The following is a 20,550-nucleotide window of genomic DNA, read 5'->3' as shown; positions in this document are numbered from 1 at the left end:
TCCCCTCCCCTCCCCTCCTCTCCTCCCTCTCTTCCCCTCTCCTTTCCTAGCCTCTTCTCCCATCTCCTTTCCTCTCCTCTCTTCCCCTCTCCTTTCCTCTCCTCTCTTCCCCTCTCCTTTCCTCTCCTCTCTTCCCCTCTCCTCTCCTAGCCTCTTCTCCCCTCTCCTCCTCTCCTCTCCTCCCCTCTCTTCCCCTCTCCTCTCCTCCCCTCTCTTCCTCTCTGCTCTCCTGTCCTCTCTTCCCCTCCCCTCCTCTCCTCCCCTCTCTTCCCCTCCCCTCCTCTCCTCTCCCCTCCTCTCCCATCCTCTCCTCTCCTCTCCTCTCCCCTCCCCTCCCTGGTGTGAGCTGAGAGAATCATCCTCACCCTGTCTCTAATTTCAGATGCAGAAACAAGGTTTTTAATTAGTGACCTTCTGAAGAGTGTGTGTGCGCTTGTGTGTGTGTGTGTGTGGGGAAGGGGGGTGCCACAGTTCAGGAGAGCACTCGAGGGGCCTTTGACCCAGCAGAGTTGGCAGACACACTGCACTACACGCACACCAGGAGCCTTGAAACTAGAGCCAGCCGGAAGATCAGCTCAGTTTGGAACACGAGGACTGGTTCTCACAGTCCCCATGGTGTTGGGAGTTTTAATAAAGCACAATTTCAACACTATCGTGAACTCCATGTGTATTACTGTTTTTCTCGATTGCTAACACACAAAAATGGTATGTGTAAGCCATCCCCACAAAACCATTTTGCCAAATCCCAGCAGAAAGACCATGTACCCCAGTCTTTAAAACAAATTTACCCTTTTTGACACATTCTCAGGTTCATTCACACTTCTTTGCAAAAGTCTAAACACACCTCTTACTTTAAGACACAATTATCACCATTATGTCATTCAGAAAACACTGCCATTTGATAAGTAAACCCAAAACAGCGCAATTCAAACACCCTTAACAACCAATTATCCATGTGTAAGCACTAACAAGCAAATATACTCAACAAGCAATCAGGGGTTTGGAATGAATACAAAGGTAAGCTCATCTGTACTTTGAAATCATGGATGCAAATATCAGAAGAAAATGAATAATTGTCCAAATGAGAGGAGGTGGACAAGGGAGAGGAAGAGGCAGAGGAAGAGGAAGAAGAACAACAATCTCAAATGAGATCCATGCCACACTATGACAGAAATCCCTATGACAGAACAACCTTCTCCAAGCCATGGAAGAAGCTTGTGGGGACATTGCTCTTGAGTCTTGTCAGGGATGGCTCAAGCATTCAGGGGCATTTTCCCTGCTGTTTGGCTAGAGAAAACATTGCCTGTGATGTTGAGCGAAAATCTTTGGCCTGACCCTGGTCAGAGATAGGATGCTGACCCACAATGAACAGTACTGTACTCAAGCTCTGTTACCCAGGTACAAATTATTTGTTTATTTCCTTGTTTTCTTAGCCTTTGTTCCCCAAATTACAATTTACAGCAATACATTTGTGTTGTTGACTAACAGTACTACTATTTGTATACTGTGACCACTACAGTAACAAGAGCTCAAAATGCAATTGCTGTATAATGTAAATTGAAATAAACAGCCTGTAAGAAGGAAAATTGCAGTATTTGTGAGTTTATGATTTACATCATGTCAAACTCATGAGGTGGAACATATCTAGAATTCAGGGACACGTTATAGTCCAATGGTTCTTTAAAAACCTTTTTATAATAGTGTTTTCAATTCCTCCCAGCAGTGTCTAAAGGGTATTCAGAAGGTTGAATTTATTTGAGGGCTTTGTGTGTATTTTGAATGCAAAGTTAGGTTTATACGACAGATAATATGGTTTTGACTACAGTGTTTGATTTTGGGTCAAAAGTCAAGGGTTTGGCCAAAACAGTGTAATTATGAAGATGTGTGTATAGAGTTTGGAGAAAACACAGTACACATTCAAGAAATGTGTCTTAGCAATTGAGAAAAAACTGTAAAACTCAAAGTTTAACACACCAGAGAAGAAGATGAGGAGATGTCCTCAACTGACTCCAGCAACCGCGGAGATCTTTAATCATTTAAAACACAGCGTTTGAAACGCTTTTTCTCTGTGGGAGCAAATGGATGGCTCTCCCTTGTTTCAATACAAGCAGCCTAACGGCATAAACAACACAGGCTGTGAGCGTCTCCGCGTAGGAGACGGTGGACGGAGCGCGTCTGCCTACCTGGGGGAGATGTCACAGCCCTGCTGCATGAACGCCCCCAGGGAGAACCAGAGGGAGTTGAAGATGCCAAACTCGTTGGTCTGCTCCTGGCTCTGCTGGTTCTGGCCCTGCTGGCCCTGGCCCCCCTGGCCCCCCGTTGGAGGCCGACGCCTGGTTGGGCGTCTGGGGCTCCTGGTCCTCGTAGTCCTCGGCGTGCCACTCGTACGGGCTGAAGCGGCTGACCAGGAAGAGGACCACGCTCACGCCGATGTAGGCGAACACGATGCACATCCAGATCTCGTAGGCCAGCGGGTCGAGGAAGGAGAAGACGCCGGGCTTGGACTTGGTGGGCTTCTTGATCATGATGGAGATGCCCAGGCTCATGAAGGGCTTGGAGAAGTCGATGACCTCCTCCCTCACCAGGGTGATGGTGAGCGGGGGCCACCGCCACGTCGGCTTTCTACCGGAGATGAGCGGAGAGAGAGAGAGAGAGAGAACAGGGAGAGGGAGGAGAGGAGGGGGAGAGAGGGTTCATTCGAGGTGAAGGGGATAATGGGACCATCTTCACCGGGAAAAACATTTGAGATACACAGGCGCTCGCACGCGTGCACACACACACGCGCCCAAACAAATGTGGAATAAAGTGTGATGCCGGATTCTCTTTATGTCCCTGACATGAAGAGAGACAGGCCCTTCAAGAGAGAGTGGATCTGGAGCTGACAGGAGAAGGTGCTGAGAGGTTCTCCTTCAATGCCAGGAACATCCTTGAACTCCCTTTCACCTCCCCCACAGCTGTGACTCACAGCCACAGAGAGAGAGAGAGAGAGAGAGAGAGGAGAGAGAGAGAGAGAGAGAGAGGGAGGTAGAGAGAGAGAGAGAGAGAGAGAGAGAGAGAGGGAGAGAGAGAGAGGGAAAGAGAGAGGGAGAGAGTGAGAGAGAGAGAGAGAGAGAGAGAGAGACAGAGAGAGAGAGAGAGAGAGAGAGAGAGAGAGAGAGAGGAGAGAGAGAGGGAGAGAAGGGTGGCACAAACTAACATCACTTTCACATTGTACCAGGTTACACAAGCAATAGTCACCAGGTGCTGAAAATGAAATCTTACCTACAGAACATCCAAGGCTAAGATAGCAAAGCAACCTTTTGTCTTCTCAAAACAAGAAGACAGCTGTCGACTGAGGCTACGGTGAAAAGACTCGAAAAAACACTGTTGTAGGATGCCAATGGGCATAGATGCCTATACTCAGTGTTTAATTCTGTCGAATATCTGTCGAATAATAGTTGGAGTGCCCTTGGACATTGTCTCCCTGAATCAAGCCCACCCAACGGCCGCTCCGCCCCAGACTCACCCCGTACACCAGCTCCCCCACCATGCCGTTCCACATCTTGGTCTCGGGGTCGCGGGCTCCGTACTTGCCGTCCGAGACGATCTTCAGGTTGTAGTGGTAGCCCACGTGCTTGGCGATCTCGGCCGCCAGCTCCACGATGTAGCCCTCGTACTTGTCGTTGCCCGACAGCTGCTCGTGGTTCTTCTTCAGCATCACGATAAGGGAGACTCCTGGAAGGGGGGGGGGGGGGGGGTGGAGGAGGAGGGGGGGGCAACGTGAAGAGAGGGGCGTCGACACCTCAAACTAACCCTTGTTTGTCCAGCGTCGTCATTATGGAGCGGGTGAAATAAAAGTTTCGTTGGGTTTTACGGCTCGTCGTCGGGCTATCAGTCAGAGAAACTTGCCACGCGTATATGCCGAGTTTACGATATGATCGTCTATCAATTTAAGGGTTCGTTTGATTGGGGGGGGGGGGTTAAAAAAAAGGGGCGCTTAGTGAAACATTAACACATGCTATTAATGCTTTCTATCGGCGTGTGCGCGAGACATTACACATTGGTAGCTGCCATTATCCTGCTGCAGCTGGACAGTCTGTGATGAGGCTAAATCCACGGACGGCTTTAGAGGACAGATCAACGACAGTTTATCACGCTGTAAACGTTACTACCCTGGCACCAGGGAGACGAGCTCTGGCTTTCACACGCCAACGCCATCCCTTTCTCTCGCGGAAAAACACAAAGATGTTTGCGTCTTTTCCCGGCTTTGTAGCGAGAGCATGATGCCGGCGTGGAGGTAATGGGTCGAGGTGATTATATGAATTATCAAGTTTCATTTGGTCTTTGTGGCAAACAAGGGGTGGCATGCGAGCACAAAGAGAGGGCTGAATATGGTCATTAACATGGAGCTGTCAGGCTAGTACAGTAGAGTGGCTTGAATGTGGACTATCCTCTATATACCCGGGGGGGAAGATGAAAGCTTTATTGGAAAGGTGGAACGTTGAAGAGGAGCAGACAGTGCCAGAACAGAGACCCCATCCACCCCTTACCACCACCCCTCCCACCACCCCTCCCACCACCCCTCCCACCACCCCTCCCAACCACCCCTCCCACCACCCTCCCACCACCCCTCCCACCACCCCTCCCAACCACCCCCTCCCACCACCTCTCCCACCACCCCTCCCAACCACCCCTCCCACCACCCCTCCCACCACCCCTCCCACCACCCCTCCCACCACCCCTCCCAACCACCCCTCCCACCACCCCTCCCACCACCCTCCCACCACCCCTCACCAACCACCCCTCCCACCACCCCTCCCACCACCCCTCCCACCACCCCTCCCAACCACCCCTCCCACCACCCTCCCAACCACCCCTCCCACCACCCCTCCCAACCACCCCTCCCACCACCCCTCCCACCACCCCTCCCACCACCCCTCCCAACCACCCCCTCCCACCACCCCTCCCAACCACCCCTCCACCACCCCTCCCAACCACCCCTCCCACCACCCCTCCCACCACCCCTCCCAACCACCCCTCCCACCACCCCTCCCAACCCACCCTCTAACATCAACCCAAACTCAATACTACACAGCTTCTTTGTTCTGATTGGACAATGGATATAGAAATGATATTGCAGCTGATATGACAGCTGATATGACACCTGTGGCCTGACTCCATCGCTTGCTCTCTCTCTCTCGCTCTCTCTCTCTCTCTCTCTCTCTCTCTCTCTCTTCTTTTCTTTCTTCTCTCTTCTCTCTCTCTCTCTCTCTCTCTCTCTCTCTCTCTCTCTCTCTCTCTCTCTCTCTCTCTCTCTCTCTCTCTCTCTGTCTCTCACACTCTGTATAACTCTGTCTTTCTCCCATCTCACTCAATAACAAGCAATCCCTGGAAAATGTGTATAGTGGAAATAAATAGTACAGACAAATGTAGTGGCGGGGAGAGACCAGGCTGAGAGACCAGGCTGGGCCTGATTGTGGAGAGATAATGGCTGACAGGAGGAGGACTGGCAGCCACCAGCACCCTCAGGTCGCTCGTTTCCAGCCATTGCGTCAATCTCTGAGCTCCCAAATCCTGTGTCCGTGTTTTTATCACTGGCCATTTGGGGGGAGTGTGCAACCCTAATCCGAGTCCCCTGTCGGTTATGGTTGAGGGGGGAAGGTATCTTCGAGACACACCGCACCTCTGGGTCCTCTGGCAGAGAGACAGGACCCAGAGGAGGGAGGGGGGGGAGGTGGAGGGAAAGGTCAATTTCTGTCTCTCTCTCTCTCTCTCTCTCTCTCTCTCTCTCTCTCTCTCTCTCTCTCTCTCTCTCTCCCTCTCTTCCTAACACACATGCACACACACACACACACGTACCAGGATGGTGGTGACGATGTAGGTCCTGTTCTGCAGGCCGTACGTGTCGTTGCTGCCCCGGCTGTACGTGGCCGTGCTTACGTACTTATCGTCCTCGTTCCAGTAGCCCACCTGAGGGAAACAAGAACAAAAGCACAGAGCGCTCGTCACATAGGCAGGCGGGTGGGTTGTCACGGAAACGGATGGCTGACAAGACAACGCTATTGTTCTCCACAGTAAGTGTGTTTTTTATTTGTTTCCCCAGCCCATAATAGGCCCCTCTCAGACAGGGGCTGAGACAGACCTTCTTGGGGCCGGAGGGGGCCAGCTCCATCACGCTGACCGTGTAGTTGGTCCTCCGGCCTTCTCGTTGAACTGGATGTGGCCGGTCAGACCGGTCGATGCGTACCTGAGAAAGCGAGAGAGATGTGAGAAAGACAAGCGATGGAGAGAGAGAGGGAGAGAGGGGATACAGAAAGATGAGGCAGTGAAAGAGAGGGAGGGAGAGAGGAGAGGCAGTGAGAGAGGAAGAGAGAAAGGACAGACAGAGACAGAGAGAGAGAGAGAGAGAGAGAGAGAGGAGAGAGAGAGAGAGAGAGAGAGAGAGAGAGAGAGAGGCAGTGAGAGATGAAAAGTCTAATTCTTCTTTGATGTCTTCCCACTCGCACAAACCGAAGCCTCTCTCACTCCTCGTGTGTGTGTGTGTGTTTGCATGTGTGTGTGTGTGAGTGAGTGAATGAGTGAATGAGTGAGTAAGCAAGGGTGTGTGAGTGTTGTGAGTGGGTGAGTGTGGTGGTCCAGTGTGTGTGTGAGTGAGTGAATGTGGTGGTCCAGTGTGTGTGTGAGTGAGTGAATGAAGTGAGTGTATACGTGCACATGAGCCTGTGCGTTTGTGTTGTGTGAGGCTAATCTCGACAAGCTACAGACACCAAACCACAACCTTCATCCAGCCAACAGACTCTATCTGTTTGTCCATGAATGTGTGTGTGTATACACTACAAGTCTCACCAGGCCCTCTAATCTATTACGTCTCCAAACATCGCATTACTGGCTCCATTGTTGGTGTCATATTCCATGACAGTCGCAGCCCGGCTGGGTGGCTTGCAGGTTTTGTTACGAGCTGCGATGTCACATTCAATCCTTGAGGCTCCCAGGATCCTCAATGCGACAGGACGGAGATCTCATTCGTCTAGCAGGGCCCCACTCACACTCTGTTAACCGATATGTCACTCACAAAGTGGGAGTGGCTGCATGCATCAGGTGTGTGAGTGTGTGCTCTTGGACAGGTGTGTGTGTGTGCGTGTGTGAGAGCACGTGTGTTATTGTACAGGTACAAAAGTGTGTGCGAGTGGGCATGTGTGCTTTGACTGTGCCCGTATGTGAATGTATGTGTGCATTATTGTACAGGTGTGTGTGTGTGTGTACCTGCTGCAGAGCTCTCTGGATGTCTATGCCCTGGCCCCAGGGAGCAGGAGGGTTGGCCAGGCACTCCCCAGCGTTGCCCCGGCGAGAGATGTCTATCCTCTGCCTCCTCAAGTTCTGGAAGGCGGTCGACATCACGCTGACGCCGTCGTACGTGAGAGCCCCCCGTGTACTGAAGGGAGAGAGAGATAGAGAGACAGAGACAGAGAGAGAGAGGAAGAGAGGGAGCGAGAAAGAACAAGAGAGAGAGAGATAAAGAGAGAGAGAGAGAGAGAGAGAGAGAGAGAGATAGAGAGATAGAGAGAGAGGAAGAGAGGGAGCGAGAAAGAACAAGAGAGAGAGAGAGATAAAGAGAGAGAGAGAGAGAGAGAGAGAGAGAGAGAGAGGGAAGAGAGGGAGCGAGAATAACTCTGTTGTATAATATATATATATTTGATGTATTTATTTAAAGATATTCCACTAGAGTCCAGCAGCACCTTGAGACCTCTCTTGGGGACCTTGGCGTCCTTGGTGTCAAACTCCAACCACTGCTGGACGACGCGGCTCACGTTGGGCTCTGAGTTGTTGACCAGCTGGAAGCCTGTGATGTTGGCTCCGGCCTTTCTCAGGTCAGTCAGCTCGATGTCCAGAAAGCCTGGATACAGGAGAAACAGATGGATGGATGGAGAGAGAAAAGATGTTAACAGGATTAACTCCAAAAAAGGAGCTCAGGTAGCGAGAGAGAAAGAAAGGGAGAGAGAGAGTGAGAGAGAGAGAGAGAGAGAGAGGGGAGAGAGGGGAGAGAGGGGAGAGAGAGAGAGAGAGGGGAGAGAGGAGAGAGAGCGATACACTGAGAAAAGGTGCGGTGAGAGAAAAATTGAGAGAAGGCAGAAACAGGCAAAAGGCAGAGAGAGAGAGAGAGAGAGATTGGAGAGAGAGAGAGAGAGAGAGAGAGAGATTGGAGAGCGACAGCAAAATGTAAATGAGGAGAAATGTCTCCTCAGTAAAGGCCACGTGGGTGAAGTGGCTCTACACTGTAATTCCAGGGTTTGACTAAAACGGAGCGCAAGCCAGGGGTCAATAGCTTGATAAAAGAACGTCAAATCTCTTTTCCACCGGCGCCTGTTATCCCTCCGAAGAACCCCCGTAATCCCTGCTGCGCGCGCGGGAGCCTGAGGGGGCCCAGACGACGGCGGACGGGCAGGAGACGGGGATGAGGGGAAGAAAAGAAACATCCGGAAGGTTTAAAGAAGAGCTAGGATTTGACCTGGGGTTAATCTGGACTTTTCTCCCGTTTGGGAACAAGGGAGGAGCTTCTGGACAGTTCCTGTTCCACGTCCGATGACGGCTGGGCCTTCATGGAGAACCTTCCCGTCTAGCCGGTGTGACAGTCCCCTTGGTGTGAGAACTGACATCACGGTGAATACGGTGAATCTCAATGAGGGACTATAGCATTTCAACGGTGGAAAGTGGGTCTTTTTTCCCCTCTCAGTTCCTTACATTCTGCCCTTTCCCCAGGTTTTATTCAACGCTCTATATATAGTGCCTTTGACAGCAGTGGCGTTTCGGAGCAGAATTAGTTTACATTATTCATGACACAGTTCTTCCAGTCAGGCAGCCATTAACATTCGGACACCCAGCCTGCAGAGCGAGGGACACATCCCTTGTGTCTCCTTATAGCCAGCGCTAATGTGATCTACTGCTGACGTCCTGCAAATACCATGGAGACAGAGCATTGTTTTGCGCAGCGTATCATGTCTAGTGAGAGAGAGAGACAGAAAGAGAAAAAGGGGGGGAGGGAAAGAGAGAGGGAGAGAGGGGGGGAGGGGAGAGAGGGAGCTAATAAGGGGAAAACAAGCAAGAGAGAGAGAGAGAGGGGGAGAGAGAGAGGGGGGAGAGAGAGAAAGGGAGAGAGAGACAGAGAGAGAGAGAGAGAGAGAGAGAGAGAGAGAGAGAGAGAAGGAGAGAGAGAGAGAGAGAGAGAGAGAGAGAGAGAGAGAGAGAGAGAGGGGTAGATGTATACAGTAGAAGGACAATGCTGGTGTATTATGTTCTTCCAGCAGGTCAGTAGTCTGCTTGGTGAATCATAGCCAGACAGGAGCAGATGCATCCAGAGAGCGAAGAGAGGAGGGAGCCATCAACAGGAAACAAAGGACCTACGGACCTGGCTGGAACAAAGGGTCTCTCTCTCTCCTTCTCTCTTCCTCCTTCATCTCCCCTGTCTCCCTCTATAATATTGTTGGAGAGAGATTGTCCAACAAAAGTCAAACCTCCAGACGGACATCTCTTCATTCATCTTCCGTGTTCTCTTTCATCTGTTTGTTGTCTGAAGTCGACTAATCAGAGTTGCGTGAACCTCCTCCAGCCCCCCCCCCAACTCGCACACAATTTCATCTCCCTCCCCGCTCCTGTTCCTCATGCTCGTTCCCCCTCCCCTCCTCCCCTCCCCTCCCACCTGTCCTCCCCTCCCTCCCTCCCTCCCTCTTCTCCACCTGTCTGTATTTTCTCAGATGACTGAGCAGAGTTGTGTCTTTGTTCAGCTCCATGTGCTCCTTAATGCAGTGCACTGAGATGATCGCGTTACTATAGAAACTGGCCTTGCTGACGCGTGGACACCGGGTGTGGAAGCATCTTATAGAAAATCTTCCACACACACACACACTCACGTAAACCCACCACACACACACACACACACACACACTCACGTACACCCACCACACACACCACACACACTCACGTACACCCACCACACACACAGGCACACAAACACAGACACACGTAACACACACACACACACACACACACAGAGTGTAAAGTCAATAAATGCCATTGTACAATAGGTGGGACACAGAGCATACATTTTTTCCCCCGCTCCTTAATGGAACCATTAAGGGAACAGCGTCCGCCTTCGTGGCAGACGTTATTGCTTTTCAAGCTTTATCATTTACAATTAAATCTAACAAACTGTCCAGACAAGAGCCATTTGCTAATCTAAAATCCCTGCGGTGAGCCATAGCTGGAGCCGTATTCCCAGAATATTAATGTTTTCTTTTATCAACGGTTCTGCTGGCATCTCTTTTCTCCTTGTCTGGCAGTATTTAGCAGGCGCACTCGGAGCAGCGCGCTGAGAGGAATGAGGGCAGACAGACAGAGCTAATGCTCGTCACCCTGCACACGTTGACCCCTCTGACCTCAGCAGTTTTGGCTGTGTGTGTGTGTTTGTGGCGTCCCGCAGGGAAGCAAAAAAAACGCCATATTTCCTCCTAGGGCTGTCAAGCCAGCAGGCAAGTCATGAGGATGAAGTGAAAGCATAAAGGGAGGGAAAGAAAGAAAAACTAAAAGGAAGGAAGAGAGGGAGGAAGAGAGAGGAAGGAAGAGGAGAAGGAAGGAAGAGGAGGGAAGGAAGAGGAGGAAGGAAGGAAGAGGAGGAAGGAAGAGGAGGAAGGAAGAGGAGGAAGGAAGGAGGTGATATAGAGAAAGATAACAAGGATGTCCTTACCAGGTGGCCAAGATGTAGTGGTAGCTCTTAGCATTCTTCCCATGTTCCACAATCTGGAAGAGGACAGAACAAAGCTGTCACATGACTGAGACGCACAAAGGTGGAACGGAGTGTGTGTGGTGTGTGTACGTGTGTGTCTGTGTGTGTGTAGCAGGACAGACAGCGACAGAGTGCAGTGTCTCCACACTCGTAGTGACCTTGTACATTCAGCCAACACACCCTTACCTCTGGTACGATGACAATAGCATCAGTCTGCACATGAATATTCATGTTACACTTCTCATGTAATCCAATCTCATGAATAAAGACAAGTCTTACAAAGACCCAAATAATGATTCCTATAATGATCAGGAGTTTAAATGAAAGGTTTTACTTTCAAATAGATGTTAGTGATTTTAAGCAGTCAACAGTTCTATGAGCTCTACTCTAACCTGCAACCCCTCCTATACATCTACTACTATCCTCTTCTCTCCTTCAATCATCTTCCTCTCCTCTCCTTCTGTCATCCCTCCTCTCCTCTCCTCTCTGTCATCCCTCCTCTCCCTCAAGGCTTCATGTCTCTCTCGTCCTGTTCTATTCTCCTCCTCCTCTCCTCCGTTCCTCCCCTCTCTCCCTCATGTTCTCCCTCCCTCCTCTCCTCCCCCCCTCCTGCCAGTGATGGATGACAGTGAGGTGACAGTGTGCTAGGTCCATGTCTGCAGCTCCTGAACCACACATAGCCACTAATTAACCTCTGTTCTCCTCATCCACCCTCACTGGGAGCTATCTATGGAGAGAAGCCGGAGTGTGTGTGAGTGTGTGTGTGCGTGTGTGTTAGGGAGAACCCTAGCACTCCCTCAGCTCCAGTCGGGGAGTCCTACTAATGAGCCCTAATGAAAACGCATCTCAGCCCTATGAGATCACTGCTTAGACTGCGCTGACAATGAGCTAGTACCACTGACATGACATCAGACAGTGTATGGTCCTCCAGTGATTCATCCCTGCAGACATGCAGTAAAACAGCAGAGCGCTCCAGACTCGAGCTTGAACAGGGATGAAGGGGGACTATTGGGCTATGGGCTCACCTGTTTAAATACTACTAATGACTTCACAGCTTCACAAATGTGTGTGTGAGTGTATCATGCAGTTTGTGTGTGTGGGTGTGTGTGTACCATGCAGTATGTGTGTGTGTAACATTGAGTTTGTGGTGGGTGGGTGTGTGTGTATCATGCAGTATGTGTGTGTGTATCATGCGGTATGTGTGTGTGTATCATGCAGTATGTGTGTGTGTAACATGAGTTTGTGTTGGTGGGTGTGTGTGTATCATGCAGTATGTGTGTGTGTATCATGCGGTATGTGTGCGTGTATCATGCAGTATGTGTGTGTGTGTATCATGCAATATGTGTGTGTGGGGGTGTGTGGGGGTGTACCATGCAGTATGTGTGTGTGTATCATTCAGTGCTTGTGTGAGTGTGTGTATGCAGATCTGGACTGGAGGGCATGACAGACAGTGGCATTAGTTATTCTGGTGTCCCCAGCACAAGACACCAGGCCCCCCAGCCCAGCCCCGGGCGAGGACAGCAGGGGGGGGGGGGGGTGGAGGGGTGACGCACGAGGCCTGCGATGAGGATCAAGCACAACAGACACAGGCTGAAACAAACCAGTTTATAGCGCTTAAAGGTCACACCTTCAGGTACATGGGTGCAGTTATAAAAAAAATTGTGCCGTGTTCAATTTAATTGAACATTAAAGCTCGCTGGGTGACAAAAGGACCCTAGAAATTAACTTTAAGTTCATCTTTTGAACACTGCTTCTATCCGTGTTGCATGCACGGTTAGGAGCCATGGTTGGCATTCTGTCTGGGGAGAGAGATGGCCTGGAGGTGCTTCCTCTGGCATTATCTGGTGAGGATCAGTGTCTCATAGGAGCTGAACAGTAGTCTAGAGGGCGAGAGGGTGTGTGTGTGTGTGTGTGTTTGCGTGTGTATGCGTGTGTGTGTGGGTGAGTGTGTGGTTGTGCGCATGTGTGAGAGAGTGTGCGTGTGCTTGGGTGTATGTGTGTGAGTATGTGTGTGGGTGAGTGTGTGTGTGAGAGAGAGAGAGTGTGTGTGTGCTTGCGCGTGTGTGTGTGTGCGTGCAGGCAGGCTACTTTCGAGCCAGAGTAGATGTGGGTGATGGATGGTAGCTGTCTGACAGTGAAGCTCCTCTACCTCACCTCCTGCAAACTGGTGAAAACTGATGCAATAACCTTAACAGTGGACACCAGGACATCAATAACGCTCTCACACACAAACACACACACACACACACCCCCACACACACGCACACAAACACACACACACAAACACACACAGCCTTCACACAAATCTGGAGGAGGAGCAACTGGGAACATAGGAAGAACGTGTGTGTGTGTGCTTGTGTGTGAGTACGCATGTTTGACTCTGCGTGCATGTGCATCTTTATGCAAGCCTGTAACTGTGTGTCTGTGTGTGTGAGTGGGCTGGTGTGTGTGTGTGTGTCATTAACAGTGGTGCCAGGATCCTTCCTCCCCAGGCTGCAGAGGGGTGAGTAAGAGCAGCTTCTGCCACAGAGGGATGGCTGGCTCCAAATGTCAGAGCCGTGTTATTTACCTCCCCGGTCCCTGGGCCCCTGGAGACCAAACACCATGCAGGACGGCCCCCTAGGCCCCGCTCTCTCTCTCTCTTCCTCTAGCTCCCTCCCTCCTTGCTTGATCTGTCTTTCTCCTTTTCCATATCTTCTTTCTTTCTCTAGCTCCCTCCTTTATATGCTAGCTCTCCTCTAGTTCTTTCTGTCCTCCCCACTATCTTTTCCTCTTTTTTTCTCGCTCCCGATCTCCCTCATGCTCAATCTCTCCATCACACCTATTCCATATCTGTTCTTTGGTTCTCTCTCTCTCTCTCTCTCTCTCTCTCTCTCTCTCTCTCTCTCTCTCTGTCTCTCTCTCTCTCTCTCTCTGTCTCTTTATCTCTTTAAGCTCCCTGTCTCTCTATCTTCTCCTCGTGTTCGTTGTCTCCACTCTCTCATCTGATAAGGAGCCGGCAAAGCCCTGTCCTTTGGTCCTTGATGGAGAACGGACTTTTATCGTGTCTGTGGCCACCAGAACAATCTTATCTCCAACAACAAGCTCGGCTGAGGCCGAGTTCCATTTTGTTTTCAATTTTTCAAATGAAGTACAAAAAAAAAGAAACCCGATTTCACCACCCCTTTCCAAAGAAACCGAAAATTCCATTGACTCCCGTTGACTTTGCGGACTGTTGCTTTGGATAAAAGCGTCCGCTAAGCAGATACATTGTGAAGACGCTTTACTCAGGCTAGAGAGGAAGTGGAAGGAATCAGGAATCGAGGTTCTCCCTCCACACCTGGCCTGCCCCACACCAGAGCTCTCAGGTGACCCAGGTACCTTTTTGAGGATGTTGGTGAGTCTCTCAGTCTCGCAGTCGATGATGATCTGCCCCTCCTTCCTCTTGTCCAGGTCTTGGAACACCTTGAGGAATGAGGCCTCCGTCATGCTCTCCACGTTGACCGAGGTCACCAGCCAGCTCCTCTCGGCCGCCGTGTCCAGAACCTTCTGCAGCACGGACAGACCTGCGGGGAGAAGGGGGAGAGGAGGGGGGGGGAGTTAGGAGGCCATTTCATGTGTTTCAAACTTTCCAGTCCATCCAGTCTAGTCTAGTCCGGTGTGGTCTAGTCCAGCCAAGTACCATCAAAGTGTACCTTAATGTTTACTTTCATGTTCAAATCCACTTGGGTGTGTGTGAAGCGAATCCGAGTGTGTATATACCACAGTCTTTTATTCCCCTGGCAGTGTAAGCAGTACGCTGAAACAGCTGTTTGGTGATTGAAGCATTCTTCCAGATAAACACCAACACAGCGAGCTTGTGAACTGCATCTTTCAGAGACTCTCCTGTACGTAGCCAGCGGCTTATGATCACGCCGGGCGTATCCAGACATGCTACGACAATGCTTACCAAGCTCTCACACACATACAGCACATCTGCAAACACTTAGACACGCAACAGCATTGACACACATCTAAGCCCACACTCACACACGCAAACAGACCATGAAAGCCACCAGTGGAACCAGATTCCTCCGAGCACCCAGGACAGAGTGCTCACTCCATTATGCTGTCACCATAGGCTGCTAATGCACTAAAGCACCAGCCAATCCGGAGCAGCCAATCGGCTGAAGGCGCCACGCTGAGACTGGAAATAAGAGGCGATTAGAGGGAACATCGATCCTGGCTGCAGATTTACAGCGCTACTCCCCAAACACACCAGTGGACCAATCAGAGTCCTCCTCGGGGCCGCCGGGCACAGCTGCTGCGGTACGTCAACACCACGCCAGAACAGTCGCAGAGCAGGGGTAGTTACCCAACAGATCCATGGCAATTATACAGCATTAGGAGACGAGTTATTCCACGTAGTTGTGTGTCAGCTCACCAGAGAGCAGGCAAGGCTTTATATGGGAGTCAGGTGGCTGAGCGGTGAGGGAGTCTGGCTAGTAATCCGAAGGTTGCCAGTTCGATTCCCGGTCATGCCAACTGACGTTGTGTCCTTGGGCAAGGCACTTAACCCTACTTGCCTCGGGGGAATGTCCCTGTACTTACTGTAAGTCGCTCTGGATAAGAGCGTCTGCTAAATGACTAAATGTAAATGTAAATATGGCGGTGGTGTGTTTGGTTGCCTGCACGACATCCTGGATAGTGGTTGGGAATGGAAACGGTGGCAGCGATGGCCGTAGAAATTGATGGACGACAGGACCAAATTTCAAATGAATGGGTTGTTATCAAGCTCTGTGGAACCCGGAATTTGAATTAGGTGTGTTGGAGCAGGGAAACATCTAAAACATGCAGGACAGTGGACCCTGAGGACCAGGATTGCCCACCCCTGGTATAAATAATCCACTAGGGAGCTCTCCACTGTCTGTGTGTCATGACCTGGTGGCCTCAGACCAGGACATGATTGACCGCTCCACGTTTTGGGGCCCATCATTGATTTCCCTGCTCTCATCACGTTTGTCAATACAAGGACAACCTTATTCAGCCAAGCGCAAAACTGAAGAGCTGTCATATCTGACCATTACAGAATACAGTCATAAAAATGAACAGAAATGTACAGCGTATACATAGATACAATATATGTGTATGCTATATAGCCGACACATATTTTATTTTGTATCCTTCCAGTGTGTTAAACAACATACAGTATATCTTCCTTTACCTAGGTCCAGATTCAAAACAAGGAAAATATTTTAATTGCTTTCCTTTCATTTCAGTAAACTGATTTAAATATTTGCAACTTGAACGTTGGTCGCAAGTGTATACAAACACGAATGGATCCATTTGGTTGAATTAATACATAACAAAGATTCCTGGTGATGTATCGTATAATTAAAACACTCTCATCAGATGACTCATTGTGAGCGCAGGTTGAATAGTCCTGATGGAGGACTTGCATCCATTCCAACCCTGTATCCCATCTCTCCCTCCACCTCGCCAACGACCAGGGGGCGAAACCAGATGCACCATGAATCCTCCCCCGTAGGTCGTTCATTAGGGCGATGGCAACGCCTGTCAGAGACAGAACCTCCCACTGTGTCTGACGGACAGGGCTTTGGCAGAACGCTCTCCTCCCCTCCTGCTGTACTCTCCGCTGAAGGGAAATCAATGATGGGCCCCAAAACGCGGAGCAGTCAATCATGTCCTGGTCTGAGGCGTCACAGGTCTCAGGTCATGTCACACAGACAGTGGAGAGCTTCCTAGTGGATTATTTAGACAAACTCTCTGGAGGTTTCAGTACCATGGACAGAGGTACAGCCGCTTCACTCGTTTCCAATGAACTGTAGCTAAAGTCTCTGTTTATGTAGGACAGATTCCTTCCTTCCCTTCTTCCTTTCTTTCTTTCTTTCTTTCTTTCCTTCCTTCCTTTCTTACTTCCTTTCTTTGCTTTCCTTCCTTCCTTCCCTCCCTCCTTCCCAGATTTCTTCCTTTCTCTGGTCCCTCCTCCCATTAGTTGTCCCCCACCCTGTGGCGACTACACCCTAGTCTGCGGAGCGCGGTGTGCACAGCCTCCTTGGATCTCTCTCCTCCATCAGATGTGTCCAGGAGGCTGACGCACCAGAGGTGAGTGAGTGTCTGACAGCTGCGTACATCTCACTGGCAGAAATAGTTCTCCATCCGTGATGAGAATATCATGATGGGATCCAGCCGACATGACGGGCACTCTTCTTGCTGCAGGCTACAGGACACATGGATGCTTCTGCGCGTGAGGCCGGAAGGTAGGGGGGAGGAGCGGGGGGTGTAGGGGTGGGGGGGGGGTGGGGGGGGGGGGACTTTTAGCGAAACCATTTCCCGAATATTGTTTACGGTAGGTTTAATGGACTTTCAAATGTGTTGCGTCCTTCGGCGGTTTTTCGAAAATAAACACGCGAAGCACTTGAAGTTAACTGCTGTTATTCAGAAGCCTGGTGAGACACATGTTATCTCGGGGGTTGGTTGGGAATGGGGGAGGGGGCAACTAAAACCCCTGAGAGAGCAGGAAAATGATGGCCACCCTCACCTAGATTTATCACTCTGTCACCCCACGTGGCTGGTAAAACACTTAAGATTTAATATTTATTAAACCAAAAATAAAAACACACTACGATAAAAGCTTTTTGGCTAGGTGAAGGCAGTAGCAGAAATGTTTGCATTGAAATAGAATGCAAGGGTAACGTAGTCCATTCAAACATGAGTCTTGAATACACACCTGCCCACACACACACACACCAAGGTTTCCGCAATCTTGTTAAATGAGACTAATCAACGAAGAGGCACACAACCTCAACAGTGCCTGAGTGCCAGTTTCAATACACTCACACACAACGTAAAACACACACAACCCTTCTCTGACTCATACACAAACAAGGCACAAAACACTGATTTGTCTTAAAGGCTTAAAATAACCCTGTGGGATGGACTGTTGCTGTGTTGTATCCAGGCAACAGGGACCGCTGGTATGGATTCCAGCAGCTTCCTTCCCACCACTCACAGTGAGGGTAATGACCCCTATACACTCACTCTCACACACGCACAGAAGACCAACACACACAAACACAAACACAAACACACACACACTGGGGTGAAATGACCCTGCAGAGTCATACTGGACGACGAAGGGATCTTAGGAGATAAAAACATCAATTGGATACACGCGGGTCTCTGGTTGTCATACATCACAGGACCCAATCCCCTCCGTGAAATGGCCCCAGATTCAATCCCATTCTGTGTGAACTGACTGACTGGCATGGTGACAGTGAACCCAGGATAATAGTGTTGATCAATCAGGCTTCATTCTGATGCTCTGAATCAAGCTAACCCAGTGCATATGCAGACAACTACTGACACACACACACGCACAGTCACATCCCATACATACACACACACACACACACGCACAGTCACATCCCATACACACATTGCTAATACTAACACACCCACACACATGCTCGGTGGTCATGCTTCAACACACACAACACCTGGGACAGATGGCACGGCATTATGGGAAGGTTGCAGCTGATTGGCTATGGAGGACTGAGAGGGGAGATGGTGGGGAGGGCGAGAGGAGGGATGTAAAACACACCTGGTGTTGACAGGTGCATCATTCTCTGGCTGTGCGTTAGTGCAGGGATGGTGAAAAGAAAATGCTCGGCAGTCTGTTTCTCCACCGCCCCTAACAGTGCGTTGTGGTGGGCTGACCAGTTAGCAGCTAAAAGCAGGCCGCTCTTCTCCTCGTTGTGGAATTAGCTGACAATATTTCTGGCCTTGTGTGTGTGCGTGTGTGTGCAGGTGTGTTTGTGTGAGTGTATGCAGGCGTGTGTCCTATGTCAATGCCAAGACTCTGTTTCAGAATAGAACGCTTTTCATCTGAGTACAATGGCTACTTTTGACCCCGTTGCTGTCGCTATGGCAATAGCAGAGTGGATAACAGTGGTTGGTATGACGACAGCTGACGACTCCAGACTAATGAGTGCCTGGTATCTCGCAGTGCTGTTGAAGCACGACAACTACTTCTAGTGAACTAGACCTGCACTCGGAAAAAAAGGCTTTTTAAATTAAGTTCCAAATCACATTCTGTAATTTAAATAATTGTAAATTAGCCACTTGGTTATAATGTAGTATGCCTGCATATGTACATACATGTACAAAACACAACAATTATTGGATTAAGTTGGCTATTGTTGGATTTAAGTTTTTGTAGTATGTGGTTATTTAGCATGTGATCAAAATGCATAATCAAATGACAATGATACATTTGCATGTGTACATAATTCAATTAGGAAGTGACTCACTTGCATTATTAGTGTGTATAATTGTATTATCACTATGAATACTTGTACCGTCACAGTCTATACTTGTAATATTACTGGGTATACTTCAATTATTGTATCAGTACTGTGTATATGATAGGAGTTTTCAGTGAAACTTGACATCTCTTTCCAAGGTCAATAGGTCACTAGGTGAACTTCACACAGCTCTATGTGTAAGACTTGAAGCCTCTCGCTTAAGAGCCAGGAGACAGAAGCGAGCAGGACCGTGCAGAGATACCATAGTGTCATGTGTTCCCTGAAGGATAGAAACATGATTACCTCATACTGTGCCCTAGAAGGAACTACCACATTTGTACTTGTTTACTACAATGTATACAAGTCACTCTTTAACCTACTCAATTCCTTCGAACACCAAGTGCTGGTTATTGATGGACCAATGATTCCTGGCCGGCTACTAATAAAACATCTGGTCAACCATTTTTATTTTTGGTTTCAAGTCTTTCCTCGGTCACCCACTGAACATTATGTGCAGACTTATGGTATTACTTTGCGTACTTTATGTGTATTTTTGGGACCATTTTAAATGGATTCTTTTCATGTACATTTCAACGGGGCTGCTTTGACATTCGAATTCCCCTTTGGGGATAAATAAAACTTGACCTTATCATATCTTAATGGTGACAGCGCCACAGAATCCCCTGGGAAGCATCCAGGCATCAGTTCAGAGCCGGCGCATTCGTCCGCAGACACAGACGCGCGATCCCACCAGGCGTAGTCAGCGGCTCACCTGAGTCGGAGCTGTACATGTAGACGAACTTGGTCCAGCGGTAGTGCTCGATCACGCCCACCAGGGCGTCCTGCAGCTCGGGCCGCAGCTGGATGACAAACTGGTTGGCCGTCTCGATGGGGAAGGAGGGCGTGACGAAGCACACGTGCAGCGCCCCGCAGAACGACATCAGCATGTTGACCGTCTTCCGGTCGTACAGGCCGATGATGGCGTACACGCCTTTGGAGAACTGGGAGCAGACTGGGAGAGAGAGGAGGGGGGGAGGGGAGGGGAGGGGGAGAGAGGGAGAGAGAGAGAGAGAGAGAGGGGGGGGGGAGAGAAAGAGAGAGATAGAGAGGCGGGGGGGAGAGAGAGAGAGGGGGAGAGAGAGAGAGAGAGAGAGAGAGAGAGAGAGAGAGAGAGAGAGAGAGAGAGAGAGAGAGAGAGAGAGAGAGAGAGAGAGAGAGAGAGAGGGGGGGGGGGGAGGAGGGAGGGAGAAGAGGAGACATACTGTGAGTCTTAGTCATGTTTATTTATCCAACAGATGACCCAAATCTCAAATAAATCACAAAATCAACAATCACCAAACGCGTTACATGAAATGGGACTTCTGCTGAAGAGCTGTTTTGGTACATAATGTATGTCTACGATTCTGTCTCTCTGCCTGCCTGCCTTCCTGCCTGCCTGCAGCATTAAGTGCAGGTGGGAGAAGAGAAAAGCAGAAGAAAGGAGAGGCTAATCAATGCCTCCCCAGAGAT

The 20,550-nt window shown here is 49.9% G+C and overlaps 1 protein-coding gene across 1 annotated transcript in view; it reads right to left on the bottom strand.

Moving 5' to 3' along the window:
* The window catches only part of gria1a (glutamate receptor, ionotropic, AMPA 1a), a 45,649-nt gene that overhangs the window by 10,241 nt on the left and 14,858 nt on the right, over positions 1–20,550 (bottom strand). The window contains 12 exon segments of the mRNA XM_067247136.1: positions 2,184–2,306; positions 2,308–2,600; positions 2,602–2,622; positions 3,506–3,711; positions 5,829–5,949; positions 6,122–6,183; positions 6,186–6,220; positions 7,238–7,411; positions 7,714–7,879; positions 10,722–10,770; positions 14,117–14,301; positions 19,814–20,053. Of these exon segments, the coding sequence (XP_067103237.1) occupies positions 2,184–2,306; positions 2,308–2,600; positions 2,602–2,622; positions 3,506–3,711; positions 5,829–5,949; positions 6,122–6,183; positions 6,186–6,220; positions 7,238–7,411; positions 7,714–7,879; positions 10,722–10,770; positions 14,117–14,301; positions 19,814–20,053 (1,675 nt within the window).

Source organism: Osmerus mordax, chromosome 12, assembly GCF_038355195.1.
Source record: "Osmerus mordax isolate fOsmMor3 chromosome 12, fOsmMor3.pri, whole genome shotgun sequence".
In the NCBI taxonomy this organism is placed as follows: domain Eukaryota; kingdom Metazoa; phylum Chordata; class Actinopteri; order Osmeriformes; family Osmeridae; genus Osmerus; species Osmerus mordax.
The sequence above is the reverse complement of the archived record's forward strand: the minus strand, read 5'-3'. Positions and strand labels throughout refer to the sequence as shown.